The sequence below is a fragment of the Mastomys coucha genome, unplaced genomic scaffold, assembly GCF_008632895.1.
Source record: "Mastomys coucha isolate ucsf_1 unplaced genomic scaffold, UCSF_Mcou_1 pScaffold6, whole genome shotgun sequence".
NCBI classification, from domain to species: Eukaryota; Metazoa; Chordata; class Mammalia; order Rodentia; family Muridae; genus Mastomys; species Mastomys coucha.
The window spans coordinates 19,780,958-19,806,285 of NW_022196912.1; the positions used below are offsets into that span (position 1 = coordinate 19,780,958).

General features: G+C 37.8%; 1 protein-coding gene across 13 annotated transcripts in view; it reads right to left on the bottom strand.

The window, feature by feature from the left end:
• Nucleotides 1-25,328, bottom strand: part of Birc6 (baculoviral IAP repeat containing 6) — a 185,621-nt gene that overhangs the window by 13,434 nt on the left and 146,859 nt on the right. For 12 of the 13 annotated variants that reach the window (XM_031355887.1, XM_031355886.1, XM_031355889.1 and 9 more), the window contains 6 exons: nt 19,166-19,379; nt 5,623-5,768; nt 4,538-4,648; nt 3,759-3,976; nt 2,646-2,807; nt 323-400 (listed from right to left, as the gene is read on the bottom strand). In XM_031355887.1, coding sequence (XP_031211747.1) covers nt 323-400; nt 2,646-2,807; nt 3,759-3,976; nt 4,538-4,648; nt 5,623-5,768; nt 19,166-19,379 — 929 coding nt within the window. Of the gene's footprint in view, nt 1-322; nt 401-2,645; nt 2,808-3,758; nt 3,977-4,537; nt 4,649-5,622; nt 5,769-8,628; nt 8,802-19,165; nt 19,380-25,328 lie in introns of those variants that run through there. The other variant, XR_004114160.1, reaches the window with a different exon arrangement.

Here is a 25,328-nt window from a genome sequence, read left to right on the forward strand (position 1 = left end):
TTTTAAAGAATATGACAAAAAATACCCTATCAATATGTACTACATTTGTGAATATGTACATACAAAAAAAAATCAACAAACTTTCAAAAGAAAAAAAAGTCAAGAGATTAAAGTTTAAAAAAAAACAAAAAAAAAAAACTTATGAAATGACTTGGTCTTGACCAGACTGTTTATCTTACATAATAACCTGAGACTTTAAACTATTTATTATTTCCTGCCTTGAAAACAGTTTTTTCCTAGGCTTATTTTAGTCATTAACCCCCCCCCCACACATGCACAAATCTTAGCATGTAAGTAAATCTGTCAGAGAAACTTTGTTTACTTGCAAAAAGCTTGATGTCTGAGGATTCCATTTCTCTTCTGGTCTTCCATGCCACGTATTTAGGATGCTTAAACAAACCTTAAGAAAACAAGACAGAATTTAACAGAATTTATAGCAAACTGTCTCATCTGAAAATAAAACCATTACGCTCTCATGTCAAAGTGTATCTAAGTCTGTAAAAGCCCACTGGATTTTGGATGTGACCCAAACCCTTGTTTCCACAAGGGTTTCTTCCTAAGGATAACTCCAAACAAATTACATCCACATCCGAATAAGTAACATGTATCTTTTTTTGTTATTGACACAAGGTTGCTTATGTAATTCAGGCTGGGCTTCAACTAGCTTTGTAGTAGAAAATGATCTTGAGTTTCTGATCCTCCTGCCTCCATTGCTCTAGAGGTAGGATAAAAGGGATGTACCACCATACCCAGTCAATGTAGTAGTAGAGAGCTTTGTGTGTGTTAAGGAAGCACACTATCAATAAACTATGTCACTAGTCCTATATAACATCTATATTAATGAAAAAGAACACTTTTCTAAAACCCAGCAGCTTTTGGTGACACGTACGTCTTTGTGGATGTATGTGGGCATGCATAGGGTCAGCGGACAGCTTGAAGAGTCAGGTCTCTTCTATCACTATGAGGGTTCAGGGACTCAAACTCAGGTTGTTAGGGTTAGCCACAGTGCTTTTACCCACTGAGCCATCTCACCAACACCACATGCATGCAGGTGTCCGCCCACCAAGGTCAAAGGGTGTTGGATATCTGGAAACTGGAGTTTCAGTCAGTTGTGAGGCCACATGATGTGGGTCCTCCAAACTGAATCTGGATCCTCTAGAACAGCACTTAATTACTGAATCACCTCTACAGCCCCAACTGTGATTTTTTTTCTTTTAAAGTTTTCCTTTTAAATTGCGTGTGTGCGCATATATGCATGCATATGAGTACAGGTGCCAGAGGTATCGGATCCCCTTGTAGCTGGAGTTTAGAGGTGGTTGTGAGTCACCTGTCTAAAGATAGGGACTGGAGGCATATTATGCTACTCATAGTAGAGTATGTACTCAACATACTGGAGGCCATCCATCTGATCCTGGAATGACAATACCAAGTAATTTTAAACTATATTTGTGTGGGTGATCCAAAGACACTTAAAATACTAAATGCTCAGGATAATGGTGTCTCATATCTTTACCCACTCAGCACTACAGAATGAACTACTTAAGAAAAATCCTGTTTTATATGTTACTTGGGATTCAGGGTCTATCAAGAAAAGCCAACATGGCTACTTCAACTTTGTTCCAGAAAACCTGCTCTTGGGTTTTTTTCCAAGGAAAATAAATGGTGACTCTGTTAAACTTTCTGTAAGAGGTCTACAAATCTAGTTTTAATTTTATGATTTATCATTCAATGAGGATGAAATAACATCCCATGTCAAACTGGATGAAAATAAAAGTGAAAAGGAAGGCAAACTTCGGACACATTTTTGATAAAAAGGCCATTTTAAAAAATTTGCTATTCTTATCACCAAGAAGTACATCTGCTTGTGTGTGCACTTGGTGCCCACGGAAGCCAGAGAAGCGCGTCAGGCCTTCTGGAAAGCAGACTGTTCCAGACACTGAGCCATCTCTCTAGCCCTACAGATATCTTCTTATGTTCTCCAGGGTTTGTTTGTTTGTTTGTGGTTTTTTTTTGGTTTTTTGAGATAGGGTTTCTCTGTGTAGCCCTAGCTGTCCTGGAACCCATTCTATAGACCAGGCTGGCCTCAAACTCAGAAATCCACCTGCCTCTGCCTCCCAAGTGCTGGGATTAAAGGCGTGTGCCACCACTGTCTGGCTTCTTATAGTTTTTAAAGCAATAATACTCATCATGGAATTTACTACTAGAATTCTATTAAACTATCCAAAATTACATTGAAAATTTAAAATAAAATTTATCAGCCTGGTCTACAACGTGAGCTCCAGGACAGCCAGGGCTATACAGAGAAACCCTGTCTCGAAAACCAAAAAAAAAAAAAAAAAATCATTTTCAATGTACTTTTGGATAGTTTAATAGAATTCTAGTAGTAAATTCCATGATGAGTATTACTGCTTTAAAAACTAAGCCAGACACTGGTTATGCTGTTTTCTGAGCAGGATTGATTCATGGAAGCTGTTGTTTTGCCCTTTTCAGTTTCTTCTCTCTTAATTTCAAGCTGATCTGTCTGTGCATATAGAAGAAGGCAATAATGAAGACAAAAAATATCTAACCATACCAACTTCTGCTTAAATTACAAACAACCTTCAGATCAGTGTGTGACCTTGAAACAAAGACTGAAGCCACCTTACCTTGCCATCGTTGTAAAGGTTGGGATTGAAACGCACGCTATGACCCCCAGTTGTTTCTAGGTTCACAAGAGGAGGTGAGCTAGGATAATCTTGAGGAAAATATACATCAAACTCAAAGCAGCCATTTGCATAGGGGGTGTCCGCTGGCCCAGTTATCAGAACCTGGCATGCACATAAAGAGATATCTGTGAGAATCATCTTCCTCACGAGCACCTTAAAGAACCCTGCAAGAGCTGCAAGAGTGGAATCTGAAGTCAAACACACACAGATGACTAGAAAAAGGTTTCTTCTTAGAATTAAGAGTGGCATGGCTGCCAGGCAGTGGTGCTACACGCCTTTAATACCAGCACTCGGGAGCAGAGGCAGGCAGGGCTCTAAGTTAGAAGGCTAAAATGAATTCTTATTTGTATCAAGAAAGTGTACCTGAATTTCAAACTTCTTTAAAAATATAAAGAACGTTTTTTGTGAGAATTTTTCTTCTGAGTCCATTAACAGATACAACGTCACCTGCAGTTACCAGCTACATGTGGGGCCATAGGTTATAACTGATTTACTCTAGGGGTTCTAGGCTGCAGAGCTTAGGGTATAGCACGGTGCTCAGAGAGGTCAATAAATCAATACTTTGAGCTGTTTGAAGAAGATGGACTAGTTAACCTATGAATTAAACCATAAACATAAAGACATTTTTTCACTACATATCAAATTAGTTTTCTTGATGCAGTTTTCTAAGACTTTAGGATGTGACAGATCACAATGTTAAAACAGAGAAGTACAAGGTATGCTATATTGCTAACACTTTACTCATAAAACTCAGACATTGAAAACCACAAACTGCTGATAAATTTAGAGAAGATTTTCTGTTAAGAGCGTGGAACCTGGGATGACTTTATCCTGTAACTATGTCCTCCTCTCCCAAAAGCATTAAGTCCTTTGATAGCGGGCTTCAAGCTGTGAGGAAGCATAACACTGAGCAGCGTCTCCTCTGGTATGGTCTTGGCAAGCTGTCTCATCTGCAAACCCTGAACTAATATTACATCACAGCTCCTTTATGGCCATCCAGAACTTATGTTGAAATTTAAAATCTAGGAAGGGTGGGGAAAAATTGGTTTCTACCTTCATGATGTCAAGTCGCTCCTCATCACAGCGTACAAAGACACTGGAAGACGATGACAGAGGCAGTGAGGTTGAAAGTGTCACCGCTTCCTGAGCTAGGCGGCGGGCTCTGGCAGCACTGTTGGCATCGTTGGCATTTTTCACCTGAGACATGTAGTGGTAATTGACTTTAAAACCCAACTTCCCATCGTCATCTTCAGAAACCATTTCAAATGTATCTAAAAGGAGACAGAAGACAAAGTGGAGAACCAGCAGGCAAACAGTTGTCATGATGCCAAAGTCATAGCGAACTCTCTAGTCTCTGTCCCCTAAAGGGAAGGCTACAGAATGCCTCTGGGCGTGGGTGGTTGTCTAGTGTCAGAGCAGATCCCTAGCTTGCATGGGCTCCTGGGTTCAACTCCAGCACTGAAGAATAACAAAAGAAAATCATTCTCTATCTGCTCTGCGGACCTCCCCTTGTACTAAAATCAGGATGAGAATGCTGTGACTAAACACAACAATCTCAAGACAGACATGGCAGAAGCTTTCATGAGCGTGTAAAAGGTAGAAATTGGGTCACAAACAAAATCTTACACACATACACACACACACACAAAAGGGGTGGTGGCGGAACGGATCAATTGTTTAGGCAGCATCTGCCTCAGGCGCAAGTGCAGTGGAGCCCCAGGGAAGCATTGCCATCCTAGCCCAAGTCAAGAGTCCTCTCACTTCCTCGAAACACTTTAGCAGCATTGCTGGAAGGGCCGATGGCATTGTGGCAAAGAGAAACTTCTACTTACCAAACTGCAGTTTTTTCATGACAGCCACATATTTTTCTTCAAGTGATTTTAATACTGACAGAGGTTTGGGTTTCATAGCCACCTTCTTTGAGTATTCACCTAGTTTTTTTTCTGTAATATTACATACAAGATAAATAACATAAATATGCATAATAGATGTTTCTATCAGTATATGTGAATGCAGCTTCAAGTTTCAGCACGTACAGCAATACATTCTGATCATATTCCACTGCCCTTTGTCCTCTTCCCACTCAGATGAATCCCTTCTTCTCAGCTGGACCCCTCTACTCTCTCCCTGTGTCAGTAAGCTGAAAAACAACCCACGGCTACATGTAGGCTGCACATTCCAGACTTTCCAGATTTCTTCCTATTTTATCGCCTTGGGGAAAGAGACCACAGCCATGTGCACCACCAGGTGCAGACTCAATTTACTGCTCCTAACAAAACAGGGCTTTCCAATTCCAGGACTTTCAATGAGAAGAAAAAAGTAATTAACATGTATGTTCTTGAGCTACTACATTTGGTCTTAGAATATATAGAAGAAATAAATTCTTATTTTAGGTTCTTTTTTTTTGAGACAGGGTCTTATTATGTAGCCCTGGCTAGCCTGAAACTCACAGAGATCCATCTGCTTTCACCTTCTGAATGCTGCAATTAAAGACATGTGCCATTGCACCTAGCCAAGATGAATATTCTACAACAAGAAATACTGTTTTTTAAAAAAATCTATTTAGTTTTTTTTTTAACTAAGATTTATTTATTTTATATGAGGATCCTACTGCTGACACACCAGAAGAGGGCATCAGATCCAATTACAGATGATGTGAGTCATCATGTGGCTGCTGGGAATTGAACTTAGGACCTTTGGAAGAGCAGTCAGTGTTCTTAACAGCTGAGTTATCTCTTCATCCCCAAGAAATACTCTTAACTAAAACTGACAAAGGACAAAACCTACCAAACAATGACCTTTTAAGTACAAGAACTTACCTGAAAAATTAGGAAAAAAAACAGACAGTTCTCAATTACTAAATAAAACATGTTTCATGCAATGAAAAAGAAAAAAAAAAATATAAAACACTACTGGCCTTGATTTGCTTGCCGAAGATTGGTGGTGGCTGCGTGGACGATCTCAGCAGTCCTCTGGATGTCAGGGACCAGAAGCGTAAGTCCTTCTGGCTCTTGATCAGGAGCGTCTGGCTTGACTCCTGTTTTAACATTTTCCCTTTTAGATCTGAATTTTATTTTAAACATGGAAAGAAATGCAAGAAAAATTAAATTTTAAAACTGAAAATAAAAATCCATGAATTGAACAACAGAAATTAAAAATGACAGACTACGTGCCACACATGTCACATGTGATGAGTAGGAAGGCTAGTCAGAGAGTCATTACTGCTTTGGAAGCCACAGATTAATGCCTAAGATAATAAAATTATAGGTAGATTGTTCTGTCTAGTTAAAAGACAAAAAAGAAATATTACATAAATATTAAGCTAAACAACGAAATGCTTGCTATGCCGTTAGACCCACACTTAGAAATACTTAACTATAAGTACCCAGAGGAAAAGGAATCACTTACACTCCTGTGATAAACTAACAATCTCTTGCCTTTAAAGCCTTGGAATCAAAAGGACATGGGAATTTAAAATACTATGTGTATTTCACTGAGTATGCTGATTTCTGAGAACGAAAGAACTTAGTATTTCAGAGCAAAGAGTAGGACCCCCAAGGGGGTCTCTTATAAGACAACATGTGCAGCTGCTATCCATCTTTAACACCAACTGGTAGTGAGAATCGCTTCAAAGGATCACTCTATGCCTTCTTTTCAGGACGTAAAAATGACCCAACATTGTATCAAATTATCACAGCAGCAGGGGGTCACAACAAGGTTTCAGTGTACAAGACACAGTGTCCGGTCAACATAAGAGTCACTAAAAATCAAAATTAAGTATTTTTTTTCTTCTATTGAAATTCTTGACACTTAATGATTAACTATTGTTTAGATCTTCAAAATAACTTATTCTTAATTCAGCAGAAGTTTCAAAACAAACAATAGAGATAAATAAAAACATAGATTTTGAAAGCAAAATCTAAATTGTATGGCATTTTTTTTTTACATAAATACCTACCAACAAAAAGATTTTACCATTATATTAAAATAATTCACACAAAGTAGGCATGAAGCCTACTTCATGTAGAGAATCTTTGTTGTTGTTTTGGGCTAAGTTTCTCTGTGTAGCACTGGGTGTCCAGGAACACTGTAGACCAGGCTGACTTCAAACTCAAAAGATTCACTTGCCTCTGCCTTCCTAGTGCTGGGATTAAAGGTATGTACTAATATGCCTGGCTGAGAATAAATTTTTAAAATTAGAATGTTGAATAATGTAACAAGATAATACGCCATATACAGACAAAAATGAACCTTATCACAAAGGCAATCCTGCTCAAAAACAACTCCTTTCTTAACTATAGGGAGACAGAAAATAGTAAACTAAGCAGCCACTCTCACGGTGAGCAGAAGTATGTGCTCAAAATTTTGTTCCAATGTGTCAAAGCTGCACACGTAACAGTAGTAAATGTGACTACTATCTCTCACCTGGAAAGGTGACCTAATTAAAAAAGTAAAATGTGTCACTGGATCACTGTCCTTGTCTTTCCTCACATATAAGGAAAACAAATGGCTACTTTCCTTTGTCACCCAGAAAACAACTTAGCATATGTTGGGATGGTATACCACTTCAGTATCAATCTCAACGTGTGTACATATACATGAACATATCTGTGTTTACCAGTAAGAAGAGAATAGGCAAGGGTTTAAAGCTGAAATATCAGATAGTTAGACTTGTAGAGTAAACCAAAGGCACAGTGTCTTGTGATTCTGAGCTCGTAAGCTGAGCCTACAGCTCAACAGTGGTACTGGCCATTGCTTGCTTGCTTTCTTATTTTTTTTAAAGATTATTTTATGTATATGAGTACACTGTAGCTGTCTTCAGAAACACCAGAAGAGTCCATCAGATCCCATTACAGATGGTTATGAGCCACCATGTGGTTGCTGGGAACTGAACTCAGGACCTCTGGAAGAGCTGTCAGTGCTCTTAACTGCTGAGCCACCTCTCCAGCCCAATACTGGCCATTTCTTAATGAAGAAATGATTCCTGTGGAGAAACAGGCTGTCAACTGTAGCTATCTAAAGTTGTAACTAATGCTAAGCGACAAGAACAGTAGAAAGGCTCTGACTTACAAGGACTTTCCCTTCCCAATTATAAGTGATTCAAGCTTAAATAGTGAACTACTAAGACACTGCATAATAATAAGGAAGCATGAAGTTATTTGAAAAAATATTTGTAGCTAAAAAAATTTTTTAGATGATACCTTAAGCCAAGCAGCTGATATATTTATTGTACTTAGAAAAGATTTCGGTAATGTATTTCACCAAGCTAAGAAGGAAGATATGAAAGTAAAGCTCATTTTTTTTTCTCCAGAAATGTATACTTTAAAAAAAAAAAAAATCCTTCAATGTGGAGCCTAAACTACATCAATGTACTTAAGTGCTTTATTATATTTACCAGCCTGACATGAAGGTTATATTGGGGAAACTACTAATTTTTAATTCCTGCTCCTGGGAATAAATACTGATTTTTTTAATTGCAATTTTTAGAGGAAGATTATTGATAGGCTATTATAAGAGTATTAGCAGGATAGTAAGTTTTATGGTTTCTTTTTTAAACCAACTTTAAAAGCAGTTAAAAAATCTAGAAATTTAAGAAAATGTATACTGCGTTCATAAAAACAATGACTTCACATTGAAGATAATGGTAGAATCATTACAAAGGTGTATTTTAGACTTTTACACAGGTCATCAGAGACTTTTTACTTGGATACTTGTTTTGTCAAAAACTTATATTAAAAAAAAATAAATAAAACAAAACCAAAACTCCAAATGACAGGCTTTTCAAGTACAGGAAGGCTAAGCGCTACCTGCCCATCAGTGGTGGCAGCCACTCATGGCCTGACAGAAGTCCCTTGTCGTTCTATACAAGTTGCAGGTTACTGTCAACCCATATGTAGGCCCAGCTCATGAAAAAAGGCCATACCTTAGCTCACATCCTGAAGTCTGTGTGAAAAGCTATTTGAGTTCAAGGCACCTAGCTGGAAGTAGGTCTTTGAGACTGACAATGGATCCGACATGGTAAGAGCAATCAGCGACGGCCGCTACCATGGCATCCGCTGCTTTGTGCATACGATGAATCTGGTTCTGATCACTGCCCTGAAGAAATACGAGGAAGCAACTGAAGTTTCTACTATTACAAAAAATTATCTGTATACATTTGCCTCTATGTTGTGAATTCCAACGAAACAGCTAATAAAGTTTGGCTCCATGGAGAAAATCTGAACTAGGATGTGAGCAAAATGGGCAGATTTAAAAAAAAAAAAAAAAACAGAAATAAAACAAAACAAAAACTTCTGGGCCAGTAAGACTGCTTGGTTGGTAAAGGAACTGGCTTGTGCCTGCTAATCTGAGCTGCACAGTGGGGACTCACACTGAAGAAAGAAAGAATTTACTCTCTCCAGCAGATCATCCTCTGACTGCCATGTTTACCATGGCACATGCACACCCACAAACAAACACAAAATAAACAAAGATGTTATATATAGTTTAAAAAGCCCATACCTCATTATTGTTCTATTAATGGAATTTCCTATCACTACTGTCAAAATTAAGTCAGATATTACTCTGAATATACTATCTGAATTATGTGGCTTTGTAATTCAGAAATGGAACACAACTTCAAACAGCTATCTCCTTGAGAGTACAAAATGGAAAACTCTGTTTAATCTCCTAAAGCCAAAAGTTGAAATAGTTGAAATAACCATTTAAAAAGCACAGCTATGTGAAGAAGTTGCCTGAAAGGTGTAGAACTACTGGAAACTAGTACCTACATTTATCCATGAAACAATTACTACACTGTACTTCTTTTAAGATTTATTTATTTATTTATTTATTCATTTATTTATTTATCTTATGTGTATGAGTATGTGGCTGCTGGGAATTGAACTCAGTATGGCTCCGCTCGCTCCAGGCCCACTCACTCCTGGTAATACACTGTAGCTGTCTTCAGACTCATCAGAAGAGGGCATCAAATCTCATTACCAGTGGTTGTGAGCCACCATGTGGTTGCTGGGATCCAAACTCAGGACCTTCGGAAGAGCAGTCAGTGCTCTTACCTGCTGAGCCATCTCAACAGCCCCTATACTTCTTTTCTTAAGTGTAAAGTTCTGCTGGGCAGTGGTGGCACACACCTTTAATCCCAGCACTTGGGAGGCAGAGGCAGGCGGATTTCTGAGTTTGAAAAACCAAAAGAAAAAAAAAAGTGTAAAGCCATCTGCCAACAATTATAAATTAAAGCAAATTAAGATTAAAAGTTAAATAAGGGCTTTTTTTTTGTAAATAAGACTTTTTTTTTTTTAATTTACTTTAGAACTGTTGGCTTCCAATGTCTCCAGAAAGCATCGAAGTAATTGGTAAAACATGCCCATAAGTGAGGCAAGGACCAATGTAAGATATGTCCCATGATTAATTTAAAATCTAGATTTTAACATTACTTTTTGGTTTTACTTAAACTCTACTTTAAAGTGCCAGCTTAATTTTTAATGATTTAGATGAACATGGGGAGGGGCCAGCTTCCATGCCATGTGAAGAATGAATGAGCAGGACTGGGAGGCACCTAAAACACAGTACAAGGAGCTAAGTCACAATAACTTTTAGCTTTAGAATATTAGGTCCTGAAAATCACCAGATACAGTAACGGTACTGTGTGTCACTGCCAAATGGAGGGGCCACAAATTAACACCTCAGCAGCTTACCTGGGACAACCCAACGTAACCAAAAGGAAATACTAGGGTTAGAGATTTAGCTTTTGGAAGCAAGGGCTCTGGGTTTCTTCCTCATCTGGGATTGGGAGGGTGGGGAGACAAACAACAGCTTTATTGTTTATAAAATCAACTAAAACGACTGTCAGAGCCACATAGATCTCTGTGTGTTCCAGCTCAGCCTGTGAGTTCCAAGCCAGTGAAGGCTACATAGTGACACCATGTTTAAAGAGAACAACTGAACCTGCTTAAAGTCATTTTATAAGGACTATCTAAAGATGTGGCTCTGTCAAATGCTGTTTAATTAAAAGGATCAGGACTTTCATGTTATATGAATAAGAGGCAGAGGCACAAACTAGGATGGTTTTCTCAATAGAAACCTAACTCAGGCCGGGTGGTGGTGGTGCACACCTTTAATCCAAGCACTTGGGAGGCACAGGCAGGTGGATTTCTGAGTTCGAGGCCAGCCTAGTCTACAGAGTGAGTTCCAGGACAGCCAGGGCTACACAGAGAAACCTTGTCTCGAAAAAAAAAAAAAAAAGAGAGAGAGAGAAACCTAACTCAGTAGAATGTAGGGAAAGAAAAGCTTTGAACTTTTACAAGGTCAATGTCAAGGGAGCTTAAAATAAGAGAATCAGATTTTTTTTTCTTTTTCAGAGAGTAGGTCAAATAATTGATTTTTTTTTTTTAAAAAAATGAAATAGGGTACTACTTCTTCTTCTTCTTTTATTCCTTTGAAACAGGGTTTCTCTGTGTAGCCCCGGCTGTCCTGGAACTCACTCTGTAGACCAGGCTGGCCTTGAACTCAGAAATCCACCTGCCTCTCCCTCCCAAGTGCTGGGCTTAAAGGCGTGCGCCACCACTGTCCGGCTGAAATGGGGTACTTCTAACAAAATTTTGTTCAAGTGTGATAGGTTTCTTTTTACTAGGAAGATCCTGTGAGATAGCTAAGAAATGTGGAAATTAAGAATTTTTTTTTTTTTTTTTTTGGTTTTTTGAGACAGGGTTTCTCTGTATAGCCCTGGCTGTCCTCGAACTCAGAAATCCGCCTGCCTCTGCCTCCCAAGTGCTGGGATTAAAGGCGTGCGCCACCACCGCCCGGCCAAGAATTCTTATTTGAGGATTGCCAAAGAAATGTTTTACATTCAGAACATCTTATACTGAATGTCACATGTGTTCTGTTCTTATAGCAATTACGCCTAATTTTGAATAGCAGTAAGTCTGCCTCTCAAATTTTTGGTGAAGCCATGAAATCTTGACTGCTGTACAATATGACTGGCTATCAGAATGTAATAGTTAATATCTGCAGAAATAAAACAATCCATTTGTTCCTGCCTCTGAACAAGTGATGAAAGGTTCTCACCCAAAACAAAGGGAACCAAGAAATCTTCATAGTATAGTATGTACATATTATTATATATACCCACACACATTGTGTAGGTAACAGAATCAATCTATACACTCGACAATGTTTTCATTCAAGTGGAAATAGTATGTATGTAAAAGCACACTGTATCAGATCGTCCACCCTACAAATTCTTTTATTAAAGGGACAGAGTATCTTCTTTTTAGGGGTGATGATAAGGTGGCAGAATGCATTACTTCATTGCTCATGATGACTTTGAACTTGTAAACCTCCTAACTCAGCCTTCCAAGTACCTAGGAGAAATGTATCATATCTTCCAGCTCTTCTTTTATACATCTTCATTTATTTCATGAGTATTTTGTGTATATGTATGTAGAACATATGTATGCCTGGTACCCACAGAGGCCAGAAGAGGGTGTCAAATTGACCAGAACTGGAATTACAGATGGCTGTAGGTACCGTGTGTGCACGTGTGTGTGTTTGAGTGTTAGAACTGAATCTTGGTGCTCTGCAAGAGCAATAAATGTTCATCTCTTTCCCTTTCTCCCTCCTTCCCTCTCTCTGTGTGGGGTGTTTCTTTTGGTTTTTTACAGACAAGGTTTTTCTGTGTAGCTCTGGCTGTTCTAGAACTTACTATGTAGATCAGTGTGGCCTCAAACTGAGATCCATGTATTCCCTTCTGAGTGCTGGGAATACAGATGTGAGCCACCACCACCCAATGCAATAAATATTCTTAATAAATATTCTTGGGCTAGCTCTCTAGCCTCAAAATATCAAATCTTAAAAATATGGCTGGGTGTGGTGGTACATCCTGAATCTCAGCACTGGAGGGAAAGAGGCACAGGTATCTCCTGCCTTGGGTCTACAGAGTGAGTTCAAGACCCTGCCTTAACAAAAGAAAGAAAGACTATGAATAGTGGTAAGATGTATGTATTACATCACAGAGAGAAAGCTCTACTAAAGGAAAGTTTTAGATTAATGGGGCGGGGGTAGAGGAGAGACAGAGAGAGAGACAGAGAGAGAGAGAGAGAGAGACAGAGAGAGAGAGAGAGAGAGAGAGAGAGAGAGAGAGAGAGAGAGAGAGAGAGAAAACATGCTCCACTAAAGGAACGTTCTTGTTAAAGCCTGAAGTAATTCTTTAGTTTATAATTCTCCCCATTTAAAATACTAAGCAATAGCATCAGAGGCCTTTTCTATTTATTTCCATTTTATTTTCATTTTTTCCACTTTCATGTAGCGTGTCATTTTTGCTTCTGTACTCCCTCCTCTTTCTCAGCATCTCTCTCCCTTCTCTTAGTCTTGTACAATTTCCTTTGCTACTGAAACACTCCCTCCCACAGAAAAAGCTCCTTTAAGTAGGAAGGTGAAAAACAATAGTTTCAGGAAATACTGAATAGAATCTGAAGCTGAGCAGATTTTCTAGGCCTCGGGAGACGCTGAGCTGTAAAGAAGACTCCGAGGCCAGACCAGCTAACTGGAGGAGACGCCTGGAAAGGACAATCGTCAACACACTGGCTGCCTGTAGGCAGTGTGTGCCAGTCTTTCTAGCTTTGATGAGCTGTCACCCATGCTGGGGTAGGCTGTGGTGATATAACTGTCTTTGAGTCATTTTTGCTCCTTTAAGTAACCCTTCACCCATACTCCTGTAAGTAACCCCAATAAAACTCATAGTTCAGGGATGGAGAGATGGCTCAGAGGTTAAGAGAACAGCTGCTTTTCCAAAGGACCTGGGTTTAATTCCCAGCATCTATATGGTAGCTCACAACTGTTGGTAATTCCAGTTCCAGAGGACCCGGCACTCTCACACAGGCAGAACATCAATGTGCATAAAAAAGAAAGTTGTTAAACTCGTGGTTTACCAAGTTGGACTTCGGGAGCACCTACAGTTTGGTGTGCTGTGGGCTCCTATCTGGGCTGAGTAGATATGTGTGCTACATTTCCCCAGGGAAAGTTTTGTCACATAACAGACAGGTCTCTTGTTTCACACCTTACACCCACTTTATATACATATAAACACTAAACATTAAATCCACATCAAGGAAATCACAAAGGTTTTGTCTTTCTTATTCTGCTTATTACCCTTTCCAAATTCATCTATTTTCCTGCAAACTTCACAGCTTTGCTTTACTTTACTTTAGAGCTCAACTGAATTCCACACACACACAATGTGTGTGTGTATACACACACTCTACACACACACATACTACACTTTCATTATCCATTAATTTAGTTCAATTTTCCAGCTATTATGAATAATGTATCAACATACATGTACGTACATACGAGCACCCCTGTAGAAAGATATAGAGTCCCTAGGTCTATGCCTCAGGGTAGCACAGCTGGGTCATATGGTAGTTCTACTCTTATCTATTCAAGAACCTCTGTATAGAGTCTCCAAATAATGTTATCAAACAGGAATGGATAAGGGTTCTTCTGTCTCCACATCTTCACTAGAATTTGTTGTCTTTCTTTTTTTTTTCTTTTTTACAGATAGGGTTTTTCTCTATGTAGGCATGAAAGTCCTGAAACTCACTCTGTAGACTAGGCTGGCCTTGAGCTCAAGAGATCCACCTGCTTCTGCCTACAAGTGCTGGGATTAAGGAGGTGGGCTGCCAGCGCCTGGACACTGTTTTAACAGCAGTAGGACAGCATCTCGACAGTTGTTTGCATTCCCATGTTAGCTGAGGAAGATGAACACTTATAGAGACAGATTGGTCATTTGTGGTTTTTCACTTTTTAGTAAACATCTTCTGAAGAGTCAAAACACAGTACTGAAAAATATGCCAGGGGACACCGGGAATTACAGAAAGGATGAAAATTTAACTGCAAATTATGGCAATTGTTAGTGTTCAAACCATCCTATGGCTTGTTTATGACTGGGATTAAGAGAATCTTAACCTGCATTAGAGTTTACAAAACTACACACCAAAAGAAAAAAGATGAAATTCATTCAACAACTGTGAACTTATTAAAAATAAACAATTATAACACACTTTATTTACTGTATGAAACAGTACTTCAACCTTTTAAAAAAACCAACTTATGTTTCAGAGTTCTTTATATCTAGAAATAAATACAGATCCACTTTATTTTTCTTGTTGCACTTTTTAAAATATTTATTAATTATTTGTAAGTACACTGTAGCTGTCTTCAGACACACCAGAAGAGGGCATCTGATCTCATTATAGATGGTTGTGAGCCACCATGTGGTTGCTGGGATTTGAACTCAAGACCTTTGGAAGAATAAGTCAGTGCTCTTACCCGCTGAGTCATCTCACTAGCCTAACTAGATCCACTTTATTAATTCCCACTGTTTTACATCCATGAACACACTTTCATTTAAACAAATCTCTGCTGGTGGATACGAATCTTACTCTTTCCATTTTTTATTTTTAAAAATGAGAATATGGCTGGGCAGTGGTGTCACACGCCTTTAATCCCAGCACTTGGGAGGCAGAGGCAGGCGGATTTTGAGTTCGAGACCAGCCTGGTCTACAGAGTGAGTTCTAGGACTGCCAGGGCTATACAGAGAAACCCTGTCTCAAAAAACTTAAAAAATAAAATAATTAAAAAACGAGAATATGCGGCTAGAGAGATGGCTCAGGAACTAAGAAAACTTCAGCTCTTGCAGAGGGACTAGACTTGGTTCCCAGCACCCATCTGGCAGTTAAAAGCCATCTATGAACTGCAGTTTCTTCTGACATCTTACAGACACTACACACATGAGGCAAACACTCAAAACACATAAAAATAAATAAATAAATCTGTTAAAAAACTATGAACTCTTCTTTGAGAATATGGGTTAACACATTTCTAGGAGAAATAAATTATTTTATCAGATTATTTTAATACTAACTTTCCACTTATGGCAAATAACATTGTTTTTTTCCTCTTTAAATAAAATGTGACACTTTTCTAAAAATGCTACTGGATTATGACAAATTTTAAGTAAGTAATAGCATGGGTGTTTAAGATTCAAACTCTCCTTCACTTATCAGAAGCTTGTAGTCATGACAAAGAACTTCCACTAAGAAATTTATCTTCGGTTTTCATAAGGAAAATTGTCTGACTGATCTGACTAGTCACTAAAACCCATTCTCATGAGCCTTAGTATGTACGTGGAAGACAGAGGACAACAAGCATGGGCTGGTTCTCTCCTTCAACCAAGTGGGTCATCCTAGGAATCAAACTCCTGTCAGCAGACTTATCAACAAGTGCCTTTACCTGCTGGAATCACCTTGCCAGCCCTCAACAGCACCGTGACCCTTCATCATTGACTTCTCTCTAGTTTTAGCTCCTACATCTAGCGGCACATCAAAAGTCCCTAGGTTCCTTGCAATATGAAATAACGTATTTCAATGCTCACATTTTTTCCAGTCTGAAATACAAATACCCAGAAATCCTGTACTTACCCAACCCCTACTCTTTTGAGAGGGTTAGGGGTTGTGATGCTGAGCATGGTACATATTAGGTGAACCTGTGTTCCTGAGCTGTGCCCTCAATTCCAATTCCTCCTCTTGAGTTTAAGCTAGTTTTCCTTAAGTGTCCTGTATGTCTAGTACACTATGTACAAATTTATTCTAAATGCCTGGCTATTTCCTCCACTTATACATCAGCCCCTTGGGAAAAGGTCCCAACTGTCCCAACTTTATTGTTAGGCAGTCACAAATCTTCAATAAAATCTCTAGAATAGAGAGCAGTATGAGCTTTCCAAGTAGGACAGATATCACCTCTCTTAAAGCAATCATCATGATGTCCTAATGCACAAATTAGTCACATGTCAACGACTTGCCTTTCTAGGTTGTTAGTAATAATTATCCATGTCTTCTTTATAAAAGGTTTAGGATAAGGAACATGCTAGCCTTCAGGATCACCCTCATTCTCTGACATATTAAACTTAAACTTAACCATTGATAGTCAAATAGGATCTCAATTAGGTTATTCCAACCAGCTAAGAGGAAGCTCCTCAGTTATTTCAGCTTTTGTCATTCCCCAATTGAAAAATAAAAATTCCAAGTATCACATACAAATTATACAACTGAAAATCACTATGTGCAACAATTACTTTCAGAGCAGAGATACTCAGAATGCAGACAATTTCTTTTGTATATGCTTGGCAAAAAGAAAAAACAAAATACAAATTTTGAAAAAAGAAAGGCAGGCAGTTTTTTAAGTCTTAACCCTTGGCAGACTGAAAAAGAATAGATTTTACTCTTCGTGTGAAATTGAAACTGAACTTTGTGTTCAATCTTGAATGGGAAGTAGAGATGGAACCACACTTAGCCTTGACTGCCTTTTCTAACCACACACCCTTTCCCACAACAGAAACCACTGGGATCTCAAGCATCATTCGCACATCTTGACACAAACAGCCCTGTAAAGGAGCTTTACTAAAATCAGTCACAGCATAGGTCTTTGTGGAGATAAAATAACAAATGAAACAAGCTCTGGGAACAGACACTGTGGTTTCACATGTATGCTTTGTTATTATATGAGTCTTAAGTCTAAAGCAGGAAGTGTTCTCTAGTTGAGTCACTTTTCCAGATAATTAACAGAAAAGAAAAGCAGTTATTTTGTATTTGAAATTAATGTTTCTTAATGAAATAATACATTTTACAAAAAAAGTAAAAAATCCATTCAAATAATTATATAACACTTGTTATATGAGGATTAAGAAAAGAAAAAATAAACAAAGGTATACCTAATTATCATTCACTGCAAAAACCTTATTCCTAAATATCTTAGAATTCATTATCATAGGTCTTTTACAGGATTCACCAGGGTTATTACAGAATAAAGATAAACACAGTTTAAAGAAAGATACTTTTAAAAAGTATTTTGAACCCAAAGAGATTGACCTGCCTCTGACTTCTAGAGTGTTGGGAATAAAAGCATATAGTACCACCACACCTGGTTCAGATTGTAAATTTTTTACTGTTTAATTATAAGCAAATATAGTTATCACAAATATAAAATAAGGTATAGAAATGCAAGGCAGATTCCTATTTTGGTATGTAACAGAGATATAGTCAAGAACCACATGTTTAGAGTACAGGAATAAGAGACAATAAGTACAATTCAGGGGACCAAATGCTCTATTAAAGACACTACATGAACTGGACAATTTAATGTTTTGGTTCAATGAATGCAACACACTATTTTAATATAACTGCACTGTCTTCCTAGATCCCAGTCAAAAACTGGAAACAGAGGGGAAGAATGGAACAGAACAGAACAGAATAGGACAGAATGTAACACAACATTATTTTCTTCTATACAACAGAAAATTATCAGCAAAGACGAACTATAACAACTTCCTTTCCAAATGACAAGAGAAGCATGAAACTTCATCTTTAATAACACCAAAAACAGAAACAAAAAAGTCTCTCTTTGTTGCCCAAGGTGATTTGTTTGCTTCAAGTCACCTCTGTAATTTGGCCTTACAAGTGGCAATAAACACATCATCACTCCTGATTGAACCTATAGCTATTTGTATCTGCCCTAACAGAGTTAGCAAATTGAACCAACACAGGAATATTTAAAAGGTTCTTAAACTATTCATCTGACAAGAACTCAGTGGCACTGTTTAAACTGGTAACATGTAAATTGTAGACTCTTGCAAAACAACTGAATACAAAGGAAATATAGTACTTGCATTAATATTATAAGTGCTTTTAAAACTACAACCAGGCCATCTATAAGAAAAATTGACTCCATAAAAGGGGAAGAAAGGTTTTCTAGATTATCCGGTTTTTCAAAACAGAACTCCAAGTTTAAACTCTGACCAAAAGTGAATTAAAAATAATTCTGTTTCATAAGCAATTAGCTTCACTGTAACTCTAACAAATCATGATTGATCTTCTGACTTCTAAGAAAGGTTATGGCATAAATTATAACCATGTATCTAAATGAAATATATATATATACACATACACACACACATACTGGACACTAAGATTTTACCTGTACAGGTTTATATAACCTTCAAAACTGTATTGGCAAAGTACAGTCCAGTATCTTTAATATGGAATTAGAAATAAGAATAGTGTCATTAGAGTGTATTTATTGGCACTTAAAGGTGTTTCAGACATCAGTGCTGAGGGAAATTAACAATCTTTGGATAATGGATATACTGTGGTGCATTTGGTAATACTTATTATCTATACTTATATCACTCAAGGGGATGGCTAATAAGCTTTGTGATAAAGGTGCATAGGTATAAAATACAACGGATACATTTCCTTTATGTTGCTATACTGCTTGTGTGTACTAGTATGTTTGTGTGTTTGTTTAAATAGTATGTGTCAATGAAGAAGAAAAGCTAAAAACTATCAACAGAATTATTTTTAAAATGCTTAAAGGCAAGGTCAAAAGGAACACACATGGTGCTGTACCTTAGGCGGTTGGTGTAGGTATCAACACAGGTCTTCATTTTGGCTAATAATGTACCAACAGAAGTCTGACATTCTGACTGTTCGTCTTCCTCTTCTTCACCATTCTCTGTAGAAAGAGGTAACAACAGCGGCACCATAGATGTACAAGAAGCAATGGCGCGGAGCAACTCTAGCAGAGCCCGGTAGAGTGGCACATGTCTTGCCATGTCCAGAACTGCACAGAGAAAAGGGAGAAAGCATAAGTAAGAACACATGCCATACAAACAGCATCAACAGCAATACTGTGCTGACCTGATCGCTGGTGACTGAACCAGCATACATGTATATGAGGCACCATTTCAGGAAAGTCAGAAAGATACAGAGTCGGGGGAACAGGTGTGGTACTAATTACTATCTTGTTATATTATATACTAAATAATAAAGTAACTCACTATGGCAGTACAGCATGAGGACAATTGTATCATTTAAGTTGAAACAATGAAGTAATCTCATAGTATAACAATCACAACACTACAACTTATTAAAAGTCTTTCAACAAATGAACATTCTAGTTAGCATAAAGCATACTATATTTTCAATTAATATCTACAAGTCAAATAATTTTTTTTCTTAAAATATAAAGTACTAAAAAAATAGACTTCTATTAGTTGTTAAATTTAGTGGCCCATTCCAACTGGAATTCACTTCTTTGCCTCATGTGAGGTAACTTTTTTCTAACACCAAATTATTGAATAGCCATTCTTCAATCAGTTTTAGAAAAGTGATACTAGTCAACCTGAGAACAGCAGTGACAAAAACAAAAAGTTCCTAACCTCATGATTCTACATGAAGACAAATCATTCACAATATTTTGAAACACTGGTAAGTATTCTAACTTTTATGCAGAAAATTAAAACACAACATAGAACTGAGGGAATAGAAATTAGATGGGGAATTGTTCCGTGTTTACAGAGGGCACGAACATGGGAGGATGAGGTACCATCATCTAGAATCCTAGTCTTTTTATGGCAATTACTGTAAGGGAAAAGGGGCTGGACCATGAATTCTGATGGAGTGATGCTAAGTTCTGACAGATAGTTAATTTCCAGATCAGGGAAACCTGGGCTACTTGAGATGACTTAGTGGGAAAAGGTGTTTGCTGATAATGCAAGCCTGATGATCTGAGTTTGATACGCAAAACTTATACAAATGTGGAAGGAAAAAATCTACTCCATAAAGCCATCCTCTGACCTCCATATACATACTGTGGTATGAATGTACACAGCACAGAGAGAGAGACAGACAGACTGACTGACTGACTAAATAAAATTAATGGACAGTGAGGTGTAATGGTATATACCGGCCCTGCAGATGAAGGCAGGAGGACTGGATGTTCAACGTCATCTTCAAGCTACATGGTGAGCTCAAGGCCAGCTAGGTTACAGGAGACACTGCTGTTTATAGGAGGGGAAAAGAGCCATCATTTTATACCCTCCAGTGATGAGAAGTAAAAAGGTTTGATTGCCACTCTTTGCTTATCTGAAAATTTGTCCTCTATCCCAAACATGTGTGCAATGTCCCCGTTTTTGAAAACAGAATTAACAGTGGATATGGATGTGAATACTGGGGACAAAAGGCTTATGCAGGAATGGGTGTGGGAGAATGAGAAGAAAAAGGAATATATAGTGGGTTGATAAAAATTAACGATGTATGAAAAAAGCCTTACGGAAAACACACTACTTTGTAAGCTAATTTAAAAAATACAACAACAACAAGTTTAAAAGGGGGAAAGTTTGAACATAGTACCCTACATGGGTGATCAATGCTTCACCCCCAGAAGACATAAATTATTAAATGAAAACCCAGTACCAGGCTTATAGTACATCTTTATGTTACCACATAGAGAGTCCCCAGAGCCCCCCCAAAACAACATAGGCTATTTTCTTTGTTGTCCAACATAGCTAGTGCTGAAGACACAACAAAATTTAGTTTTGACACAGAGAAATCAATATGGAGTTGGTCTGAAAAATTCCTCACAGGTGGCTAGCTTTCAGAATGCCAAAAGGCACTATGAAGTTAATTGGGGAAGAAAAGCAGGAGACCCTAACCTTCCAGACAAAGTCTGGAAGACTGCTCCACAAGGGAGAATTAGTGGTGGGAGCTGTAAAGTTGGTCAAAATCTAGGAAAGGTCCTGGGGGTTGAAGGGGACCTGCTACTACCTTGCTAACTACCTTATTATCAAACTACCTTAAAAAGAATTTTGTTTCTATCCACAGATTAGCACCACTCACAATCTTGGTTAGAGAAGTTTCTTTTTGTAGTGGGCAGCAGGCAATATAAAGATTCATAACTAGCCAAAGTGCTGAGAATAAGGACTGTTCTAAATGGGACATCTTTACTGACTCTCCTGAGGTTTAGAGAACATCATGAAAGAGACAGAACGTAAGCAGCCAAGATGGAGAGGAGATATATGAGCTGTTTTCTTGAGATAAGGTGGTCATTGTACTGAGGAATTCATAACAGGTATAGTTACCTGCGCAAGATAGTCACTCAACATTCCAGCACTTAAGTGGGAGGAGTGGATGAGACCTCACTCCTGCTGAAGAGCTATTGGCAATTACTGGCTGCTGGGGAGAGGAATTCATTTTTCTTTGGGTGTGTAACTTCTACTTTTCTTCTATTTTCTATCCGAGCTCATAACTCTACTCTAGTTAGAATAAAAGAATCCCACAAAGTGAAGAGTCTTGGAAGAAACTAACCAGTTCTCTTGGCAAATGTAATAATCATAACAAACAAAAGCATACTAAAACATCACAAGACAATGAAGAAATGTAATGACTATACACAACAGACTATCCTAGATAGGATACCAAGACAGAAATCAGACATGAAAAAAAAATGATATAGAAGTAGTCTATGGTATCCACCGAGCTAATGCTAAGTTGTTCCTTTTGATAACTTGCCACAGCAAAGAAAGATGGAGCACTCCTGGGAAGATGGTTGGTAATACTGAACTGCCTGCAAGAGCCTCATAACTGTTCTAGGAATCTAACCTTACTGTAAAGTTAAAGACAAAACAAACCCTATTATAGTAAAATCTAGCTCTTCTCACAACTTAGTTCCCCAACTCTCCTACGATAGTTCATTGTCTCTAACATGGATGTGTAACACGGTTAGCAAGGATGGTTACACATTCTGCTGTCCCAGAATCAAAGAGGTTATGGCAGGAGGAACAGGAGTCTGAGTGGCTGGCCTACCGAGTGAGATTCTAGTAAAAAATATTTTAAAATCTTAACGAAAGAGCAGCCTCACAAATGGATGCCATACATTTCTCTACAGATTTTCACTTGATATTAGTTCATACTGTGTCTCCTTGGGGGAGACTTCTTCCTTCACGGTTTCCTGACCACAAACACAAATACCTTAGAATAACCCCAATTTCTCTTCTGACTCTAAAATATTTTGAGACCAGTACTGAAAGGTAAAGGCTTTTTAATACTCTCAGGCGTGGTAGCATGCTCCACTAACTTAAGACCAAGTAATATAATGTGCCTTACAACTTACTATATTAGTTTTTGGAGAAAGGGGACACAACAAAGTATTGTTTTTCAAAATGGGAGTAAACTTACATTCTTAACCATTCCTGAAGGTGACACTATACCTCCACCTGGTGGCAAATGGGGTAACTACAGGCTTATTAAATGTTAACCTGATGGTTAAAATGATGATTCTGGTCAACACAGATTTTTGACAGTGTATAATGTGTAGGTTAACATGAACACATTGTCCAAGATTCTGATATCTAAGACATTTCTAAAAAAAAAAAAAAAAAAAATACCACTTTTTCTCTTCAATACATTTTTTATCATTCTTTTTTATTAGAATATGCTACTATTTACTATGCTCAGTATTGTAATTCAACGAGTACATACAACATGTTGTAATTAAAAACAGAGATGATTCAGGTAAATCCAGTGAGTTCGAGGCCAGCCTGGGATACAGAGCTAGTTCTAGGATACGCAGGCAGGCGCGCACGCGTGCGCGCACGCACACACACACTCACTCACTCACTCACTCATTCTGTCTGTCTGTAAAAGACAAAAAAATCTAAACAAAAACAAAAGAAAAATAATTAGCACATCTTTCCTTTTAAGACAAATTTGTGTATTAGGGGGGAGAGAGTGTAGATGCTTGGAGGTTAGAGAGCAACATGTGGAAGTCAGTTTCTTTTTCCACCTATAGCTTCCACTTTGGTCTTCCAGCGTGGTAGCATGTGTCTTTACCAAATGAACCATCTCAGTAGCTGAGTAATTAGCATTCATTATGTACAAAAATGTATTACATATACATGTTGGGATCCTTCAAATTTTCCTGTTTAATTTGAAATTCATAATTTAACTACTACAAACTAGGCTGGCTTAGTGTTATGAAACATTGCAACTCTCCTAGACCAAATATGGGTGCCAGGCATCTTCAAAGGCAAGAAAAAGGTGTCAAAGTCCCTGGGCCTGGAGTAATAAATAGTTTTGAGTAGATGTAAGGATGCTGGGAATCAAACTCAAGTCTCCTGCAAAAGTAAATAGTGCTTTTATACCACAGACCCATGTCTCTAGCACCAAATGCTCAACATTTTTAACATCCACAAATGAATGAGAACATGCCATACTTGTTTCCATGTTCCCCCATATGCAAATAAAAGGATTTCATATCTTATGGCTGAATGATGATCAATTATACATGTGCCATTTTAAAAAAATCTTATATGATAAAGTTATATCTTAGCTATTGTAAATAGTGCGTGCGCGCACACACACACACACATTTTTTATCTTATCCTTTTATTTCCGTTGGATGTACATACACATGCCCAATAGTGAAATTTCTAGATCATGTAATAATTACTTATAAAATTTAGATTTATTCTGTGTGGATGAATGTTTTGTATGCATGTATATATGGGTACCATATATATCCCTGGTACCTTTGGAGGACCAAAGAGGGTGCCGGGTATCCTAGAATTAAAGTTACAGGTGGCTGAGAGTTACTATGTGTGTGCTGGGAACTGAACCTGAGTGGTTTACAAGAGCAACAAAACTGCTTTTAACTGCAGAGCCATCTTTCCATTCCCTTCATTTATAAGAAGCCTACATAACGACTCTACTCTACATCAAATTAAGAGGTCTATGCACAGCAAAAAAGAAACTACCAAATAGTCAAGGGGTAAGTTACAGAGAGGGAGACTTTTATAAACCATTTGAGATTTATAATACTTAAACTCAATGGAAACATAATCCATGTAATCCAAGAAAAAAAATTATCTGAACATAAGTTTCTTAAAAGAAGATTAGAAAAGGGCCAATAAGTATATTTAAAACTCAGTATCAAAACAAACAATATTCTCAGCATAAATAAATAACTTCAGGATTGCTGATCATTAAGGAAATGAGCTAGATAATCTCACCTCAGTGGGATTAGCTAAATGTGGTGTCTTACATTTGCTGTTGGAATGCCCAGAAACAAACATGTCCATGTTTCTACTTCCATATAACAGAAATACATTTTACTTTCAGGTCTATGAAAAGGACCAAATTATTGGAGGGGTCTAGTAGGAAAGCAATCATGAAACATTCTTGATAAAGAAGGTAAATTGATCAGAATTTATCTGAATAAAACAATCTGCATAAATCTCCATGTTTCTAAAAGCATTTACTAACCTTAAATTTCCTAAATAAAAGTTAGAATCTAAAACTAATACTAAATATAGCTAACAATAGCATATATAAAGGAGTTAACATATATGCATACATTTATAATTATATATGCACACACACACAAAACTAACAATAGCATATTCATTATTATACCACAAGTGAAAAGAACTAAGAGAGAGATTACAACACCAAATTTAACAGTGGCTACCTCTAACAACATGATCTCGGCTGTTCTTCTAGATTAATACTAAGAATATATAAAGAACTGATAAATGGGGCTGGGTGGTGGTGGCACACGCCTTTAATACCAGCACTTGGGAGGCAGAGGCAGGCAGATTTCTGAGTTCGAGGCCAGCCTGGTCTACAGAGTGAGTTCCAGGACAACCAGGGCTACACAGAGAAACCCTGTCTCGAAAAATCAAAAAAGACAAACAGACTGAACTATACTTTCAAACAGGAGACCCAAGTGGCC